The sequence below is a fragment of the Bombina bombina genome, chromosome 6, assembly GCF_027579735.1.
Source record: "Bombina bombina isolate aBomBom1 chromosome 6, aBomBom1.pri, whole genome shotgun sequence".
NCBI lineage: Eukaryota > Metazoa > Chordata > Amphibia > Anura > Bombinatoridae > Bombina > Bombina bombina.
Window position 1 is genome coordinate 474,389,676 of NC_069504.1, and position 21,970 is coordinate 474,411,645.

Genomic DNA, 21,970 nt, shown 5'->3' on the forward strand with positions numbered 1-21,970 from the left:
AGTCTTTAGATGATTCTTCCACACAGGGAGTCCATAAAGTGCAATACATGTATATCTATTTATAAAGGTAGCTGCATATACATAGTAAAAAGACCAGGTCTTATTGAAATGTACAGGAAACAATTCAAGACAATTTTGACACATCTCCTATCAATGACTATATTCACATAAAAAAAAGAAATGTTTTCAGAAAGTATTCTTCAAACATCAGCAAAGACATCAAGATGTGATGAAGAAATTTATGATATTTTAACCTGAATGATAAAAAATAGGTCAACTCATTCACTGAAATTCGTTGATTGTCTCCAAAAAACGAAGCGTTCTGAAGGAATTGTAGATTTTATGTCAAAATATAAAGAAGACCATTGTGGAATCCATGGCAAGTTGTTGTAAGATGGGTTTCTTGAATACATTTTTAGTAAAGCTGACTTCTTGCCAACCACAGTAGACATATGTTCATACTTGCCCTAAATTTTCTGAATATGTCTGCCAGTCCAGTGTATGAAGATATTATAGATTTGATACACATAGGTGATCATTGGTTAAAATGGGTCGCACACTGTTCTATTATAATAACCACAGCAGCCTGTTAGAAATGCAGCAGAATATGGCTCGTTTTCCCATATACCAACAAAAGACAGATTTCCATTCACGTTTAAAGAGCTGTATTAAAAAAGCAAAAACAACAAAAAAACATTAATTATAATAAAATGTCAAATGTGGGATTATTATCTATAACAACAGTACTGCTAAAAAGCTATTTTTATGTATTAAAGTTTTTTATTTAATTTTCTGTTAAGGATACAGCCGTTCTTGTGGATTTTAAAGTATATGTAATATTAATACTTTTAGGTACAAGGTTAAGAGTATTTTTTTTGGTTAGACCAGACATGCAAATAGATAAAGTTTATATAATCAAGAAATATATCAATATTTTCTTATAATTTCAAGCCAATATCCTTTACCAGACACTATTATATTTGCATTTATACCTATACACACAATGCAGAAGATTTTGAAGGTGCCAGACTTTGGCAGTGTGTGCTAATCCAACAAAGCTTCTCCCTAGTGTTATCATGCAGCCCTGATGCATGCTTTTCAGACATGTGTTGACTAGATAGAGGTAAATAAACTCTTGTGCTAGATGTGTAACTGGGTAAACATTAACAGTTATTGTTATTAGCAATAAGAAAACTATCTAACTGCACTTAATTTGGGGTATACCTGTTATTTGTGTTACTGGCAATAGGGGTTAACAACTGCTCTGTGTGTTATTGGCAATAGAAGGGTTACATTTTTGCTCTGCATGTTACTAATAATAATAACGTCAAATTCATGCATTTTGGCCGATTTATCATGGCCCGAATGGGGCCAAATACCCCTGTTTCCGCGCGAGCCTTCAGGCTCGCTGGAAACAGGAGTTAAGAAGCAGTGGTCTTAAGAGGCGGCGGACATCAATCTGCCCGATCGCATACGATCGGGTTGATTGACACCCCCTGCTAGTGGCTGATTGGCCGCGAATCTGCAGGGGGCGGCATTGCCCAAGCAGTTCACCAGAACTGCTTGGGCAATGGTAAATGCTGACAGCGTAAGCTGTCTGTATTTATCGATGTCTGGCGGACATGATCCCTACAGCAGATCATGTCCACCAGACAAATTATAAATCGGACCCATTGTGTGTGTTTCTAGCAATATGGCAGTTAAAGCTAACCACTGTTTTACTGGTAAGGTAGATGAATACCTGAATTTTGTGTGTTACTATAAATAAGTGGGTGAAATCACTGCACTTTCTATATATGCTATTTATAATACATGGATATCAGTCATTCATTTTAATGGCATTAAAGGTGTATGTGTATAATATTACAGGCATTACCTACATTAAACTATGACAATCACTTACTTTGCAGAAAGATCGTTGCAGCAGGAATAAAGATAATAACTTGTGGTGTTAAAAGCTTCTGTTGTGTTTAAAAAATTTACGCAATCCACTAATTCAAGAGGATTATATAAGATTCCTAAGTAAAAACAAATGACTTTGTTATACATTTTTGTTTTGCAGCACTATATTTTCATATTAAAAAAAAAAAAAAAAATTACCATAAAAATATGAATGATTCACAAAACTCTAAATTGTACTAAAATTGCTTCCTCATTCTTTAATAAAGTGCTTAATATTCATAGGCCTACATGACAGGTGGAGCATAAATATAGTATAGAGTGCAATCCATGATTCTCCTATTTTTACTTCCATATAACAAGTGGAAAGTAAAATGTTAACACTCAACCCAACAACTTCACCTGCTTGTTGGCGGGCTAGTGGATCTCTAGGAACAGATTTACATATATGGTAGGCTTGCCCGAAACTGGTCCTGCTATGGAACAAAATCAAATCATTGCTAGACTCCCTTCACCTGACGACCTTCGAATGCTCTTCTACATATTCTGGAGGATGACATCCCAGTCATGTCAAAGAGACTGATTATTTTTATTCTAACAGCAGCTAAATCATGCATTGCCCAAGCTTGGAAAAGACCAGATCCCCCTCAGTTGGCAGAAATAAGCAAAACAGTAGACTACATGGCCACAAAGGAAAATTATTTCTGCAATTTAATAGACTGTATGGAAACGTATTGGTCCATTTGGGATACCTGGATCCATAAGAAAATTCAACCTTAAGGCTCAAATAAAAACCCTAGTTCTGCTAGATGACACCACACACAATGCTCTACCCTAGCTCTTCTACCCCATTTCAACCCACCTCCCACCTCCCTCCCTCTTACCGCTCTCAACCTTTTTATTTATTTTTTCTTCTCCCCCCCCGAATATCAAAGATACCATCCCCGAAGGTAGATGCTTGTACTACCAAATATGGCAATCAAACTATCACCACCCTTTTGACTATGCACATATGAATAAGCACTATATACCTGTTCAGCCTAATAACTATTGTATTCATCAACAACACGGTTATATATGCATATATGAATGAGCATTATCTATCTGTTCAGATTAATAACTATTGTATGTATCAACAAACACGGTCATGTATACCTGTAAACTGATATATTTAAATTTTGTATTATTGCTTGATACTGAAAACTTTATCTGTAAACTGTTATATCTAAAGTTTGTATAGAAAACTAAATAAAAATATTTATAAAAAAAAAAGTTAACACTCAAGAGAAAGCCTTGGGCACACTGACACCTGGAGGTCGGATAGCAAGTACCCAGGGCTGCGAGTTTTGCAGTGACATGCGATGTGTACCTGATCCATTATGAGAGTGCAGTCCATTTCTATGTTTTGCATGTGCCTAGGGAACTTACAAAAGGCTGTGTCACCCTTGTTTGTATCTCACTTTGTTTGAGTGAAACATACATGGTAAGGCTGTAGGTTAGGGACCCAGAGAGGAAGGGACCATGACATGGTCCAGAGCTTAAACCATTTGGCCAAATGCTGTAACTAAATCTTCCATTTTGCTTTTAATCTAGCTGTGTGCTTGCAAGAGAGTGCCAGACTTTCTATTTGTTGTGTTAATACTTTGGTTTTGTAATTCTCTCTATGGGCTTTGCATTTAGACTGGTCTGGGGCTAACTGTCTGAGTTGCTGTGAGCTGTCTATAAGCGCTGGTGAGTACCCAGGGCTGTAAGTTTTGCAGTGATATGGGTATTTTGAAACCAAACACTTTACTTCAGCTCTCCAGTAGCAATAACTTTTTTAGCACTATTATGTGCTGCACTTGAGTGCAACACATAACACCCCTTTGAGGGGAAAGAAAGTGTTTATCTTTATGCTCAAGGCTGTATATGGCATTTTTAATGCACTGATCATAGACTTTATTATTTGCCTCGCGAATAGAGCAGTGACAAAGAGCTATTCAAGACCTATTTTATGTGCTGCAAAAAATATTGCTAGAACTACTGTATGTGTGGAATCAACATTTATAATACTTGTTCCTTTGGTGACACCTGGTCATCATCCGTAAGCAATTGATTGAAGCTATTTTTTCTTCATATATGAGCTTGTGCATGCTACACCTGCTTTCAAAGTAATCATTTCATTAAGAAGCCTATTCCTGTAAAAAAAGGTAGCTATTTCATCCAGCACCCATGAAGACACAAATGTTTTGGGCATAAATCAGAGATATCAGACATAGCCTGGCTAAGCAAACACTAGAAAGCATAAAGCTCCCACATACTGTATATGAACCACTGCAATTTGTTAATTATATTGCTACTGAATTTGTTGGTATCACAATTTGCTTCCAGCATATTATTGAGATTACGTGAGATGATGAAGGCAGGAAAAGCCGCAGACACTAGTTGTCCTATGGAGAAGGCTAAGGAGCGTGACAAGGGAATATGCAGTTTGTAAACAATCACATAGGATTTATGTTCTATTGGAAATAACTATAACCTTTTGATATTGGGGCATATGTATCAAAGTGCGAGCAGACATGATATGAAGTAGCGTATCGTGTCCGCTGCACATCGCTACACATCGCATTCATCATTGCACCAGCAGTTCTTATGAACTGCTGGTGCAATACCACTACCTGCAGATTCGCAGTCAATCGGCCGTTAGCAGGGGGTGTCAATCAACCCGATCATATTCGATCGGGTTCATTTCTGTCCACGGCCTCAGACAAGGCGGACAAGTTATGGAGCAGTGGTCTTTAGAAAAGGGGCCTCAAGCTCCATACAGAGCTTGATAAATATGCCCCATAGTGTGCTGTGATCTACATGTGTCTGTCAGGTTATGACATAAAAAGAGATCTCATAGAATAAATATGCCCCATAGTGTGCTGTGATCTACATGTGTCTGTCAGGTTATGACATAAAAAGAGATCTCATAGAATAAATATGCCCCATAGTGTGCTGTGATCTACATGTGTCTGTCAGGTTATGACATAAAAAGAGATCTCATAGAATAAATATGCCCCATAGTGTGCTGTGATCTACATGTGTCTGTCAGGTTATGACATAAAAAGAGATCTCATAGAATAAATATGCCCCATAGTGTGCTGTGATCTACATGTGTCTGTCAGGTTATGACATAAAAAGAGATCTCATAGAATAAATATGCCCCATAGTGTGTTGTGATCTACATGTGTCTGTCAGGTTATGGCATAAAAAGAGATCTCATAGAATAAATATGCCCCATAGTGTGCTGTGATCTACATGTGTCTGTCAGGTTATGGCATAAAAAGAGATCTCATAGAATAAATATGCCCCATAGTGTGCTGTGATCTACATGTGTCTGTCAGGTTATGACATAAAAAGAGATCTCATAGAATAAATATGCCCCATAGTGTGCTGTGATCTACTTGTGTCTGTCAGGTTATGACATAAAAAGAGATCCCATAGAATAAATATGCCCCATAGTGTGCTGTGATCTACATGTGTCTGTCAGGTTATGACATAAAAAGAGATCTCATAGAATAAATATGCCCCATAGTGTGCTGTGATCTACATGTGTCTGTCAGGTTATGACATAAAAAGAGATCTCATAGAATAAATATGCCCCATAGTGTGCTGTGATCTACATGTGTCTGTCAGGTTATGACATAAAAAGAGATCTCATAGAATTTCATGAGTGTTTTTGATTAAATGGTTTGTCTGTTAAATAATCTATAGTGAGCAATGGTGTTAATTACTGCTCTGGTTCTTGGATTTTACATATAGGGATAACCAAAAAAATCATGTCTGTGTCCAGTCTACGGCAATGTACCAATGTCTAAGTTTTATAGTTTTATTTAAGTGGTACGAAGTATGCTGAAGAGTGACAAAAAACAAAGCTTATTAATCATTAGGTGCATTAAATTAGGCCATTATCACCATAGAACATTAACTAATACATAAGGGTTCACTTAAATGGAAACTGAACACAATTTTTTTCTTTCGTGATTCAGATAGAGCATGACATTTTAATCAACTTTCTAAATTACTCCTATCATCAAATTTTCTTCATTCTCTTGGTATCTTTATTTGAAATGCAAGAATGTAAGTTTAGATGCTGGCCCATTTTTGGTGAACAACCTGGGTTGTCCTTGCTGATTGGTGGATAAATTCATCAACCCCCTCTGAATGATTAAAGACTGAATAAAGAAAACATAACCATTAACTAAGTCACTCAAAACACTAGTAAGTATAACATGCACTATTGATTTTAATAGTAGGAATCACCTGTCCATGAATATAGGTGCTTTGTGAATGTGTCTTTGCGTTGCTTGTTTGTATTTTTAATGGCAACAAAAAAATATTATTTAATGGAATACCTCATTGTGCAAAGTAAATCATTTTCTTTGTATCGAATTGAACAGGAAACAATAAAAACATATGAAACCTGGTTGCGCTCTTTCCCCTCAATATTTATTTTACCATCATCTCATCATTCAGCAGGGAGTTGAAACATCTTCACAAGCTATAACAATAATGACTGTACCTTACATACGGCTAGATTACGAGTTTTTGTCGGTAATGGTGTGTGGTGCTAACGAGCCTTTTTTCTCACCGCTCACTTAAGACAACGCTGGTATTACGAGTCTTCTGCAAGCCGGCGTTAGCCTCAGAAAAGTGAGCGTTGAGCAAAATATAGCTCCACATCTCACCTCAATACCAGCGTTGCTTAAGTCAGTGGTGAGCTGGCTGAACGTGCTTGTGCACGATTTCCCCATAGGAAACAATGGGGCTGAGCTGGCTGAAAAAAAAAAATAACACCTGCAAAAAAGCAGCGTTCAGCTCCTAACGCAGCCCCATTGTTTCCTATGGGGAAATAAAAGTTATGTCTACACCTAACACCCTAACATGAACCCCGAGTCTACACTCCCCCAATCTTACACTTATTAACCCCTAATCTGCCACCCCCGACATCGTCGCCACCTACATTATATTATTAACCCCTAATCTGCCGCTCCGGACACCGCCGCCACATACATTATACTTAGGAACCCCTAATCTGATGCCCCCAACATCGCCGAACCCTACATTTTATTTATCAACCCCTAATCTGCCCCGCCCAACGTTGCCGCAACTATATTAAATTTATTAACCACTAATCTTCCGCCGCCAACGTCGCCGCCACTATAATAAATTTATTAACCCCTAAACCTAAGTCTAACCCTAACCCTAACACCCCCCTAACTTAAATATAATTTAAATAAATCAAAATAAATTTACTATAATTAACTAAATTATTCCTATTTAAAACTAAATACTTACCTGTAAAATAAACCCTAAGCTAGCTACAATATAACTAATAGTTACATTGTAGCCATCTTAGGATTTATATTTATTTTACAGGCAACTTTGTATTTATTTTAACTAGGTAGAATAGTTATTAAATAGTTATTAACTATTTAATAGCTACCTAGTTAAAATAAGTACAAATTTACCTGTAAAATAAATCCTAACCTAAATTACAATTACACCTAACACTACACTATCATTAAATTAATTACATAAACTAACTACAATTAACTACAATTAAATAAATAAATTAAAGTACCAAAAAAAAAAAACACTAAATTACAGAAAATAAAAAAATAATTACAATTTTTTAAAGCTAATTACACCTACTCTAATCCCCCTAATAAAATAAAAAAGCCCTCCAAAATAATAAAAAGCCCTACCCTATACTAAATTACAAATAGCCCTTAAAAGGGCCTTTTGCGGGGCATTGCCCCAAAGTAATCAGCTCTTTTACCTGTTAAAATAATACAATACCCCCCAACATTAAAACCCACCACCCACACACCCAACCCTACTCTAAAACCCACCCAATCCCCCCTTAATAAAACCTAACACTACCCCCTTGAAGATCACCCCACCTTGAGACGTCTTCACCCAGCCGGGCACAAGTGGACCTCCAGAGGGGCAGAAGTCTTCATCCAATCCGGCCAGAAGAGGACATCCAGACCGGCAGAAGTCTTCATCCAGGCGGCATCTTCTATCTTCTTCCATCCGGAGCGGGTCCATCTTGAAGACATCCAATGCGGAGCATCCTCTTCCATCCGACGGCGACTGAAGAATGAAGGTTCCTTTAAGTGACGTCATCCAAGATAGTGTCCCTTCAATTCCGATTGGCTGATAGAATCCTATCAACCAATCGGAATTAAGGTAGGAAAAATCCTATTGGCTGATCCAATCAGCCAATTGGATTGAGCTCGCATTCTATTGGCTGTTCCAATCAGCCAATAGAATGCAAGCTCAATTCTATTGGCTGATTGCATCAGCCAATAGGATATTTCCTACCTTAATTCCAATTGGCTGATTGGATTCTATCAGCCAATCGGAATTGAAGGGACGCCATCTTGGATGATGTCACTTAAAGGAACCTTCATTCTTCAGTCGCCATCGGATGGAAGAGGATGCTCCGCGTCGGATGTCTTCAAGATGGACCTGCTCCGCTCCGGTTGGAAGAAGATGCCGCCTGGATGAAGACTTCTGCCGGTCTGGATGTCCTCTTCTGGCCGGATCGGATGAAGACTTCTGCCCCTCTGGAGGTCCACTTGTGCCCGGCTGGGTGAAGACGTCTCAAGGTAGGGTGATCTTCAAGGGGGTAGTGTTAGGTTTTATTAAGGGGGGATTGGGTGGGTTTTCGAGTAGGGTTGGGTGTGTGGGTGGTGGGTTTTAATGTTGGGGGGGTATTGTATTTTTTTTTAAAGGTAAAAGAGCTGATTACTTTGGGGCAATGCCCCGCAAAAGGCCCTTTTAAGGGCTATTTGTAATTTAGTATAGGGTAGGGAATTTTATTATTTTGGGGGGCTTTTTTATTTTATTAGGGGGATTAGAGTAGGTGTAATTAGCTTTAAAAAAAATTAATTATTTTTTTATTTTCTGGAATTTAGTGTTTTTTTTCTTTTGTACTTTAGTTTATTTATTTTAATTGTAGTTAATTGCAGTTAGTTTATGTAATTAATTTAATGATAGTGTAGTGTTAGGTGTAATTGTAATTTAGGTTAGGATTTATTTCACAGGTACATTTGTACTTATTTTAACTAGGTAGCTATTAAATAGTTAATAACTATTTAATAACTATTCTACCTAGTTAAAATAAATACAAAGTTGTCTGTAAAATAAATATAAATCCTAAGATGGCTACAATGTAACTATTAGTTATATTGTAGCTAGCTTAGGGTTTATTTTACAGGTAAGTATTTAGTTTTAAATAGGATTAATTTATTTAATTGTAGTAATTTTATTTCGTTTTATTTAAATTATATTTAAGTTAGGGGGGGTTAGACTTAGGTTTAGACTTAGGTTTAGGGGTTAATAAATTTAATATAGTAGCGGCGACATTGGGGGCGGCAGATTAGGGGTTAATAAATGTAGGTAGGTGTTGGCGATGTTAGGGACAGCAGATTAGGGGTTAATAAAATGTAACTAGTGTTTGCGAGGCGGGAGTGCGGCGGTTTAGGGGTTAATATTTTTATTACAGTGGCGGCGATGTCCGGTCGGCAGATTAGGGGTTAAATATTTTATTTGTGTTTGCGATGTGGGGGGGGGGGCTCGGTTTAGGGGTTAATAGGTAGTTTATGGGTGTTAGTGTACTTTGTAGCACTTTAGTTAAGAGTTTTATGTTACGCGTTAGCCCATAAAACTCTTAACTACTGACTTTTAAATGCGGTAGGAGTCTGGACAGGAGAGGGTCTACCGCTTACTTTTTCCAGCAATGGTAATACCGGCGTTAGGAAAATCCCATTAAAAAGATAGGATACGCAATTGACGTAAGGGGATTTGCGGTATGCGAAAATCGCGGAAAAAAAGTGAGCGGTACACCTGTACCTGCCAGACTCGTAATACCAGTGGGTGTTAAAAAGCAGCGTTGGGACCCCTCAACGCTGCTTTTTAAGGCTAACGCAAGACTCGTAATCTAGGCAATATTTTCTTATGTGTAGAATTTCCAAAAGCTTATTTCTCACAAAAAGTCAACTCAAAACACAAGTACTTACCTGCAACGCATGCATTGACAAAAGAGACACATGCTCCAGTCATCAGAGCTCGGAGGACCACCTTGGCGAGGTCACCTTTGCGTTCAACTGCCATGGATGCTGAAATCAGATAATACTGATAAAGAAGAGCAGAGCTGGCAATGCCAAGACTATTAAAGAAAACTGTATAAATAAATAAATATATATATATATATATACATACACACACACACATATAGCAATCAGAATACGACTAACAACAAAGGGCATTTTAGTGTTCCAAGCATAAAGCAACTTACATAACCCTCCTAGCATGATGCCAATGGAACTGAAATTGGCAAATCCACAAAGAGCATAGGTAGTAATAATCTCAGCTCGTTCCTGCAATTATAGAATATTTTTTTAATTAAAAATGAACACAATATATATTAAGGGATAAGAAATATATTTCATTTTTAGATTATAGAAGAATAAGATGTTAAAATGTGTGTCACATTAAAAAACAAAATAATAAAACTTGTCATACTGTGGTATTATTCTAGATAAATAATACCCTGAAAGTGCATTCTTAAAGTGAAATGTCAATATCACAAAACAGATCATTAAACAAATGGGTATCCTAAACGTAGCTGCCAAAATCATTATAAATGCAGAAAAGGCTGTTACTTTTGCATATTAAAAATGTCTCATTTTCTGACTATTCGAAAGAAGATTAATATAGGTAAATGTATAACCTAAAAACTCAATACAAAAAGAAAAACTGAAATTAATGATATCAGGAAATATAAGAGCTCCTAAGTTGTGGCACACAAAGGCCACTGAAATAAGACTCGACCTTCTTATTGAGAATCCTTCATTACATAATGTTTCAAAAGGTTATGGTGGGTTCATAACAGCATTTTAATTAAGCAAAATCAGAAGCCCAATAGCTCCACATCTTTGCTTTTATTATATTACTGGTGTAAGTTAATGTAAGAGCTTCCCCTCTGATTAAGCCCAGGCGGTTCCCTACATACCGTTATCCATTGCTTGTTACCATCGATCCATTCGTCTATTCCCTCCAAGCGTCTTTTCTTGTACTCAGCTAGCAGCTGGTAAGCCACAAACTCATTCAGAATTATCTTTGTCCCCAGCATTTCTCCTACCAAGTCTGCTTCATTCCACTCTACACCCATCATAAAGGCCACAGGCATGAAGATATATGACAGAATCAGCTGTGACAAACATTTCCAAAATACATGGGGTTATGTATAGGAAAACAATTTCAATTTTGCAATCCAAGGATTTTATATAATGTTTCTATGAATTACAGTAGATTGACACAACACAGAAGGTATTGCACTAGTTGACACAGCAGCCCCAGAGACAGAATATATATTTTTTGTTATTAACCTATATTGAAAATACTTAAGAAATCATCTCTCTTAAGTTAAGGGAATTTGGCATCACAATCTACCTGCAATTACTTGCAAAATGCCCATGCTAAGCACTTATCCATGCTTAAACGTGACATCTACTTCAGATATGTAGGGTTTATTGTGGATGCAGATTTGTAGTTTCTTGACAAATTGTTGTCATTCCAAAGATATAAGCTTATAAAAATCCCCATTGAACATGAACTATATGACTATATGATATTCATATAGCAATGCATATTTTATGCTGAATTATTTTGCCAGTACAACAGATTAAGAATAAATATTCACCTGCAGTGTGAGCTTGGGGTAGTTTACCATCCCTCCGATCCAGGAGAATGCAGCATTGATAAACTCCAGCAAAGCCATGAATGCAATAAGATTAGCTGCAATATTAGCAACCAGTCCCACAGAGGCAGAAGCTCCATTGCTGGCAGCTTCAAGCAAATTCCTCTCTTCACTGAAAGTAAAAAAATGCAGTTGCTTGTTACCAAAATGACACTAAAATAAATTAAATATATTACACATTAGTTTGTGTTCTTAAATGTTTTGGAACAAAGTCCACAGCACCCAATCTCAAGAATATTCTTAATTATTTATTCCAACATCATGACAAAAGGCTAGATTACGAGTGGAGCACAAAGTAACGCTATTGCGCTAGAATTAAGATTTTTGAGTTTGTTCGGTTGTGCTCGTATTACGAGCTGAAAGTAAACTGTTTTCACTCTAGCGGTAACCCGATCAAAAGTTAGAATATTGTGTGCGCATTCACATATTCCCCTATTGAAGTCAATGGAGAGAAAAAAAGTGGGGAAAAAAAACCTTAATCTCACGCAAACACGCATATTCTCATTTGTGCTAAACCAACATGAAAATAGGAAAATTTAATATTCCAATGTTCTTCACATAACAGAATTTGTTCTATTTATTCATCAATAAATATTTCTACATATATCTAATGGTATTTTTGTACAATACACACACACATATATATATATATATATATATATATATATGGATGATATATAGGTATAGATATATACATATATATATATATGTGTGTGTGTGTGTGTGTGTGTGAATATCTATTTAGAAATACATAGAACATATTCTGCTATGAGCAGAACTTTTGAATGTGAAATATGTACAGTAAATAAATAGTTAAAACCTTTATTAAGTATGAGTATTGCATAAATATGATTTTATCTACTTAACTGCAAAGGGCTCCAATGCACTTATATATGTCTATATATGTATACATATGTATTTATGTGTTTATATGTGTATATACTGCATGTTTGAAAATACATACATACATATATACACATATAAAAACATATGTACACACACACACATATATATATATATATATATATATATATATATATATATATATATATACAGTATCTCACAAAAGTGAGTACACCCCTCATATTTTTGCAAATATTTAATTATATATTTTCATGTGACAACACTGAAGAAATGACACTTTGCTACAATGTAAAGTAGTGAGTGTACAGCTTGTATAACAGTGTAAACTTGCTGTCCCCTCAAAATAACACACAGCCATTAATGTCTAAACCGTTGGCAACAAAAGTGAGTACATCCCTAAGTAGAAATATCCAAATTGGCCCAAAGTGTCAATATTTTGTGTGGCCACCATTATTTTCCAGCACTGCCTTAACCCTCTTGGGCATGGAGTTCACCAGAGCTTCACAGTTTGCCACTGGAGTCCTCTTCCACTCCTCCATGACGACATCATGGAACTGGTGGATGTTAGAGACAAAAGGCTAGATTACGAGTGGAGCACAAAGTAACGCTATTGCGCTAGAATTAAGATTTTTGAGTTTGTCCGGTTGTGCTCGTATTACAAGCTGAAAGTAAACTGTTTTCACTCTAGCGGTAACCCGATCCAAAGTTAGAATATTGTGTGCGCATTCACATATTCCCCTATTGAAGTCAATGGAGAGAAAAAAAGTGGGAAATAAAAACCTTAATCTCACGCAAACACGCATATTCTCATTTGTGCTAAACCAACATGAAAATAGGAAAATTTAATATTCCAATGTTCTTCACATAACAGAATTTTGTTCTATTTATTCATCAATAAATATTTCTACATATATCTAATGGTATTTTTGTACAATACACACACACATATATATATATATATATATAATATACATGATGATATATAGGTATAGATATATACATATATATATATATATATATATATGTGTGTGTGAATATCTATTTAGAAATACATAGAACATATTCTGCTATGAGCAGAACTTTTGAATGTGAAATATGTACAGTAAATAAATAGTTAAAACCTTTATTAAGTATGAGTATTGCATAAATATGATTTTATCTACTTAACTGCAAAGGGCTCCAATGCACTTATATATGTCTATATATGTATACATATGTATTTATGTGTTTATATGTGTATATACTGTATGTTTGAAAATACATACATACATATATACACATATAAAAACATATGTACACACACACACACACACACACACACATATATATATATATATATATACAGTATCTCACAAAAGTGAGTACACCCCTCACATTTTTGCAAATATTTAATTATATCTTTTCATGTGACAACACTGAAGAAATGACACTTTGCTACAATGCAAAGTAGTGAGTGTACAGCTTGTATAAAAGTGTAAACTTGCTGTCCCCTCAAAATAACACACAGCCATTAATGTCTAAACCGTTGGCAACAAAAGTGAGTACATCCCTAAGTAGAAATATCCAAATTGGGCCCAAAGTGTCAATATTTTGTGTGGCCACCATTATTTTCCAGCACTGCCTTAACCCTCCTTGGGCATGGAGTTCACCAGAGCTTCACAGTTTGCCACTGGAGTCCTCTTCCACTCCTCCATGACGACATCATGGAACTGGTGGATGTTAGAGACCTTGCGTTTGAGGATGCCCCACAAATGCTCAATAGGGTTTAGGTCTGGAGACATACTTGGCCAGTCCATCACCTTTACCCTCAGCTTCTTTTGCAAGGCTGTGGTCGTCTTGGAGGTGTGTTTGGGGTCGTTATCATGTTGGAATACTTCCCTGCGGCCCAGTCTCCGAAGGGATGGGATCATGCTCTGCTTCAGTATGTCACAGTACGTGTTGGCATTCATGGTTCCCTCAATAAACTGTAGCTCCCCAGTGCCAGCAGCACTCATGCAGGCCCAGACCATGATACTCCCACCACCATGCTTGACTGTAGGCAAGACACACTTGTCTTTGTACTCTTCACCTGGTTGCCGCCACACACGCTTGACACCATCTGAACCAAATAAGTTTATCTTGGTCTTATTGGACCACAGAACATGGTTCCAGTAATCCATATCCTTAGTCTGCTTGTCTTCAGCAAACTGTTTGCAGGCTTTCTTGTGCATCATCTTTAGAAGACCAATGCAGACCAATTTGATGCAGTGTGCGGCATATGGTCTGAAAACTGACAGGCTGACCCCCACCCCTTCAACCTCTGCAGCAATGCAGGCAGCACTCATATGTCTATTTTCCAAAGACAACCTCTGGATATGAAGCTGAGCATGTGCACTCATCTTCTTTGGTTGACCATGGCGAGGGCCTGTTCTGAGTGGAACCTGTGCTGTGAAACAGCTGTATGGTCTTGCCCACTGTGTTGCAGCTCAGTTTCAGGGTCTTGGCAATCTTCTTATAGCCTAGGCCATCTTTATGTAAAGCAACATTTCTTTTTTTCAGATCCTCAGAGAGTTCTTTGACATGAGGTGCCATGTTGAACTTCCAGTAACCAGTATGAGAGAGTGTGAGAGTGATAACATCAAATCTAACACACCTGCTCCCCATTCACACCTGAGACCTTGTAACACTAACGAATCACATGACACCGGGGAGGGAAAATGTCTAATTGGGCCCAATTTGGACATTTCCACTTAAGGGTGTACTCACTTTTGTTGCCAACGGTTTAGACATTAATGGCTGTGTGTTGAGTTATTTTGAGGGGACAGCAAATTTACACTGTTATACAGGCTGTACACTCACTACTTTACATTGTAGCAAAGTATAATTTCTTCAGTGTTGTCACATGAAAAAAGACATAATAAAATATTTACAAAAATGTGAGGGTTGGACTCACTTTTGTGAGATACTGTATATATATAGTTAACCCCAAAGTAGCCTGGGTGACAGGCCCACAGGGAAGCATTACAAACATTATCAACACAACACATAGAAAACCTGGCACTCGCCAGCAGATTCACAGTAATGTTTAAAAAAAAAACTGGGGGAAATCAGTTATATTTGGCACAAAAGTATCAAGCCCAGGACCACAACAAGGTTTCCCCCTTCTTGGGACCCTAAACCAGCACCCACACAATGCATACTTCCAAACAAACCAACTGGGAACCTCCCAGGGTAACACAGGCTTTTGTAACTTCCCTATGTAAATACAAAACACAGGAATGGACGACACTCACAGACTGGACTGGGTACACATCCTAAGCCACAGCAAACTCCACAGCCCTGAACACTGACAGACAGCTGCAAAGTTCCCAGCAACCCAGCAGTTAACCCCAGAGTAGCCTGGGAGACAAGCCCACAGGGAAGTATTACAAACATCAACACAACACACATAAACCTGGCACTCACCAGCAGATTCACAGTAATGTTTAAAAGCAAAACTGGGGGAAGTCAGTTACATTTGGCACCAAAGGATCAAGCCCAGGACCACGACAAGGTCCTCCTCGTTCCTGGGACCCTAAACCAGCACCCCACACAATGCATACTTCCAAACAAATCAACTGGGAACCTCCCAGGGTGACGCAGGGTTTTGTAACCTCCCCTATGTAAATACAAAACACAGGAATGGGACCGCACTCACAGACTGGACTGGTTACACATCCTAAGCCACAGCAAACTCCACAACCCTGAACACTGACAGACAGCTGCAAAGTTCCCAGCAACCCAGGCAGTTAACCACAGAGTAGCCTGGGTGACAGCCCCGCAGGGAAGCATTACAAACATTATCAACACAACACACAGAAAACCTGGCACTCACTAGCAGATTCACAGTAATGTTTAAAAGCAAAACTGGGGGAAGTCAGTTAAATTTGGTGCCAAAGAATCAAGCCCAGGACCCCGACAAGGTCTCCCCCTTTCTGGGACCCTAAACCAGCACCCACACAATGCATACTTCCAAACAAACCCACTGGAACCTCCCAGGGTGACAGGCTTTTGTAACCTCTCCTATGTAAATACAAAACACAGGAATGGACCGCACTCACAGACTGGACTGGGTACACATCCTAAGCCACAGCAAACTCCCACAGCCCTGAACAATGACAGACAGCTGCAAAGTTCCCAGACAGTTAACCCTAGAGTAGCAGGGAAGCATTACAAACATTATCAACACAACAAACAGAAAACCTGGCACTCGCCAGCAGATTCACAGTAATGTTTAAAAAAAAAAAACTGGGGGAAATCAGTTACATTTGGCGCCAAAGAATCAAGCCCTGGACCACAACAAGGTCTCTCCCTTCTTGGGACCCTAAACCAGCACCCACACAATGCATACTTCCAAACAAACCAACTGGGAACCTCCCAGGGTGACACAGGCTTTTGTAACCTCCCCTATGTAAATACAAAACACAGGAATGGACCGCACTCACCGACTGGACTGGGTACACATCCTAAGCCACAGCAAACTCAACAGCCCTGAACACTGACAGACAAGCTGCAAAGTTCCCAGCAACCCAAGCAGTTAACCCCAGAGTAGCCTGGGTGACAGGCCCGCAGGGAAGCATTACAAACATTATCAACACAACACACAGAAAACCTGGCACTCACCAGCAGATTCACAGTAATGTTTAAAAGCAAAACTGGGGGAAGTCAGTTACATTTGGCACCAAAGGACCAAGCCCCAGGACCACGACAAGGTCTCCCCCTTCCTGGGACCCTAAACCAGCACCCACACAATGCATACTTCCAAACAAACCAACTGGGAACCTCCCAGGGTGACACATGCTTTTGTAACCTCCCCTATGTAAATACAAAACACAGGAATGGGCTGCACTCACAGACTGGACTGGGTACACATCCTAAGCCACAGCAAACTCACAGCCCTGAACACTGACAGACAGCTGCAAAGTTCCCAGCAACCCAGCAGTTAACCCCAGAGTAGCCTGGGAGACAGGCCCACAGGAAGCATTACAAACATCAACACAACACCACATAAAACCTGGCACTCACCAGCAGATTCACAGTAATGTTTAAAAGCAAAACTGGGGGAAGTCAGTTACATTTGGCACCAAAGGATCAAGCCCAGGACCACAACAAGGTCTCCTCATTCCTGGGGACCCTAAAACCAGCACCCACACAATGCACACTTTCAAACACACCCAACTGGGAACCTCCCAGGGTGACGCAGGGGTTTTGTAACCTCCCTATGTAAATACAAAACACAGGAATGGACCGCACTCACAGACTGGACTGGGTACACATCCTAAGCCACAGCAAACTCCACAACCCTGAACACTGATAGACAGATGCAAAGTTCCCAGCAACCCAGGCAGTTAACCCCAGAGTAGCCTGGGTGACAGGCCCACAGGGAAGCATTACAAACATTATCAACACAACACACAGAAAACCTGGCACGCGCCAGCAGATTCACAGTAATGTTTAAAGCAAAACTGGGGGGCGGAGCAAGCTCTGGAGCTGAATGGTCGCATGCCAGCATAGCTCCGGCTATATAATTTCTCTAAATATATTTTAGACCGTTCAGCCCAGCTCAAATTGCAAAATATGTATGACTGAAGATCAGTGATATTTGCTTGTGAAGTCAGGGACTCTTTGGCAAAGACCTTTGATATACTTTATGGTGCCCTATGATGGCGCCTCTGAGGAGCAGGCTTTTCCCAGCTTATGTAATGGCCTAACCGCAGTTACTCCAATAATTACTAATAACTTCCTCATACAAGGAGCTGGTGGGTCGATGGGGATGATGGAGAAGTTAAGCAGCTATAATATGGATATTTTGAACCACACTTTAATTGCACTATTGATCGCCCTACTATGCAACCACTTCTCATGGTCGGGGGCGAGCGTGATGGAGGCCTGGAATGGAACCAAACACGTTGACATGCAACGTGATGTATTACAAGCTCCAGAGAGCGTTCTTAGCTTTATTTCCGGGAGGATTGATCGAGGAGCTGTGAGCCCTCCACAACTAGCCAACCAAACACAGAGCGGGTCATTGAATCACTCCCGGAAGCCCTAGATCACCGCAGTAACAGTGGCGCTACCATTATTACTCCCACGTGACAGAATGATCCGAAATTGCTATTTCAGGCACTGTCTTCATCCCCCTACTAGAGTGAGAGCTGAATGCAGATCAGGACGCTCTGCACATTACAGATGTGATCACCAGGTGCAACGCTTCCACCTCCGGGGGCCTCACAGTTTTTAAAGTAGGGGTTGGCTGATTCACTTATGTATATGTAGTGGATTACTATGCTTTCGCAACCAAGATCCTTTTGTGCCGCTGCATATTCACCCGAAGCCCTTCACAGTTAGATATTCAGGCCCTGATGATGGCATACAAGCTTGAACAAGGGGGACTTTGACGACGAACTGTGTATATGTCACTTTTGGCAACTCTTCATATGGGGGTAATTCTATTTCTCTCCTCTGAGATATTAAACAGGTGGACCTATAATATGAAAAGTCAGCTTCAATACTACATGCCTTTTGCTGTTTTTATATAGTGCATTTGATACCTGTTTGTCCATTCTGTTTCATTAGAAATCCTTCAGTCAGGAGTTAGAGAACCGCATATTTCATTATACAATTATGATTGTTTCATGCACTGTTTATTTTGCTTTAATTGAAGGATGATATTTTACTGTTCTTATATTGTAAGTATTAGGTTTTATATTTCTTGTTAGACAAATATTTGTTAGCAATATACTACATAGGTAGGGTCTATTAGAGTATGAGGCCATTTATAATCATTTTTACTTTAATATGAGGCTTTGGGGATTACATTATAGCTGCATGCATGATAGTTGACCGGTATCGCTATACTTATTCAGTTGAGAATTACTAATGTTCCTTCCCTAATGTTAAACCTGTTTTATTAAGACATTGCCACTCTCAACAAGGTCTTTAGTGCACCTTAAGCCAATGGTACCAGGAACATTACAATAGGGACTCGGGAAGGTTTGCTCCTAAAGTCACATGTTGTGCAGTTTAACATCCCTCTCCTGCCGTTTACTATATTTTTCTCTCCTTCATTGTTGCAGTTCAATATCATAAGAGAGCCCGAACTGATTTGGATATATAATATTAGGGATATAAGAAGTATATGTGCCTATTCTTTCCTGACCTCCTAAGGAGATAGTTGTGTCAATGTGCTTCCACTACAGTTAGCCCTTCATGTTACCCCATCTTATCTGTATAATATAGTTTTATATGAAGCATGGTGGTCAGCTAGTGGCTCCTTGATGTATATAGAATATGGGTAGAATATCTTTCAAATTACTCTACTGGAAAGCAGGGGACTACGCAATACTTATATTCCTTCCATATATGTGGTCTCCTATATGTGTTTTCAGGTATATGCCTATAGCAGTCAGTATCTTAACCTCAATAAAAAAATTATTTAAAAAAAAAAAAAAAAAAAAAAAAGCAAAACTGGGGGAAGTCAGTTACATTTGGTGCCAAAGAATCAAGCCCAGGAACACGACAAGGTCTCCCCCTTCCTGGGACCCTAAACCAGCACCCACACAATGCATACTTCCAAACAAACCAACTGGGAACCTCCCAGGGTGACGCAGGCTTTGTAACCTCCCCTATGTAAGTACAAAACACAGGAATGGACCACACTCACAGACTGGACTGAGTACACATCCTAAGCCACAGCAAACTACACAGCCCTGTACACTGACAGACAGCGGCAAAGTTCCCAGCAACCCAGGCAGTTAACCCCAGAGTAGCCAGGGTGACAGGCCTGCAGGGAATCATTACAAACATTATCACACAACACACAGAAAACCTGGCACTCGCCAGCAGATTCACAGTAATGTTTAAAAGCAAAACTGGGGGAAGTCAATTACATTTGGCTGCCTGGGTTGCTGGGAACTTTGCAACTGTCTGTCAGTGTACAGGGTTGTGGAGTTTGCTGTGGCTTAGGATGTGTACTGAGTCCAGTCTGTGAGTGTGGTCCATCCTGTGTTTTGTATTTACATGGGGGAGGTTACAAAAGCCTGCGTCACCCTGGGAGGTTCCCAGTTGGTTTGTTTGGAAGTATGCATTGTGTGGGGTGCTGGTTTAGGGTCCCAGGAAGGGGGGACACCTTGTTGTGTCCTGGGCTTGATCCTTTGGAGCCAAATGTAACTGACTTCCCCCAGTTTTGCTTTTAAACATTACTGTGAATCTGCTGGTGAGTGCCAGGTTTTCTGTGGGTTGTGTTGATAATGTTTGTAATTCTTCCTTGCGGGCCTGTCACCCAGGCTACTCTGGGGTTAACTGCGCTGGTTGCTGGGAACTTTGAAGCTGTCTGTCAGTGTCCAGGGTTGTGGAGTTTGCTGTGGCTTAGGATGTGTACCCAGTCCAGTCTGTGAGTGTCGTCCATTCCTGTGTTTTGTATTTACATAGGGGAGGTTACAAAAGCCTGTGTCACTCTAGGAGGTTTCCAGTAGGTTTGTTTGGAGTATCCATTGTGTGGGTGCTGGTTTAGGATCCCAGAAAGGGGGAGACCTTGTCATTGTCCTGGGCTTCATCCTTTGGTGCCAAATGTAACTGACTTCCCCCAGTTTTGCTTTTAAACATTACTGTGAATCTGCTGGCGAGTGCCAGGTTTTCTGTGTGTTGTGTTGATAATGTTTGTAATGCTTCCCTGCGGGCCTGTCTCCCAGGCTACTCTGGGGTTAACTGCCTGGGTTGCTGGGAAATTTGCAGCTGTCTGTCAGTGTTCAAGGCTGTGGAGTTTGCTGTGGCTTAGGATGTGTACTCAGTCCAGTCTGTGAGTGCGGTCCATTCCTGTGTTTTGTATTTACATAGGGGAGGTTACAAAAGCCTGTGTCACCCTGGGAGGTTCCTAGTTGTTTATTTGGAAGTATGCATTGTGTGGGTGCTAGTTTAGGATCCCAGGAAGGGGGAGACCTTGTCGTGGTCCTGGGCTTGATCCTTTGGTGCCGAATGTAACTGATTTCCCCCAGTTTTGCTTTTAAACATTACTGTGAATCTGCTGGCAAGTGCCAGGTTTTCTGTGTGTTGTATATATATATATATATATATATATATATATATATTAACAAAAACAGAGAAAATAGGTTCAACTGAACTGCAAAGACTATATTAGCCAGCACTGGTTCTCACGCTAGGGTCAAATACCCCAGTAAAGAGTTGACAGACACCAGGGGGGACACAAAGAAATTATAAATCACTGCACCATTGACTATTTATCTAGTGCATGTATTTATTAATTACTATAATAACCACAGTAAAAAAGTAGACAATTGTTTGACCGGTCATGTAACAAAAAAGGCCCCCTTATGTATAATTAAAGTAACACCCTCCCGGGAGGTATATGTGTTTCCACAAACGTCCACAAAGAGC

General features: G+C 39.4%; 1 protein-coding gene across 1 annotated transcript in view; it reads right to left on the reverse strand.

Moving 5' to 3' along the window:
• Positions 1-291: 291 nt before the first annotated feature.
• LOC128664475 (sodium/nucleoside cotransporter 1-like) overlaps positions 292-21,970 on the reverse strand; it is a 108,046-nt gene continuing 86,367 nt past the window's right edge. Inside the window, exons 13-18 of the mRNA XM_053719300.1 lie at positions 11,639-11,807; positions 10,949-11,146; positions 10,232-10,313; positions 9,954-10,052; positions 1,904-2,018; positions 292-663 (exon numbers count right to left, since the gene is read on the reverse strand). Of these exons, the coding sequence (XP_053575275.1) occupies positions 543-663; positions 1,904-2,018; positions 9,954-10,052; positions 10,232-10,313; positions 10,949-11,146; positions 11,639-11,807 (784 nt within the window). The 3' untranslated portion in view covers positions 292-542. The remainder of the gene's footprint in view (positions 664-1,903; positions 2,019-9,953; positions 10,053-10,231; positions 10,314-10,948; positions 11,147-11,638; positions 11,808-21,970) is intronic.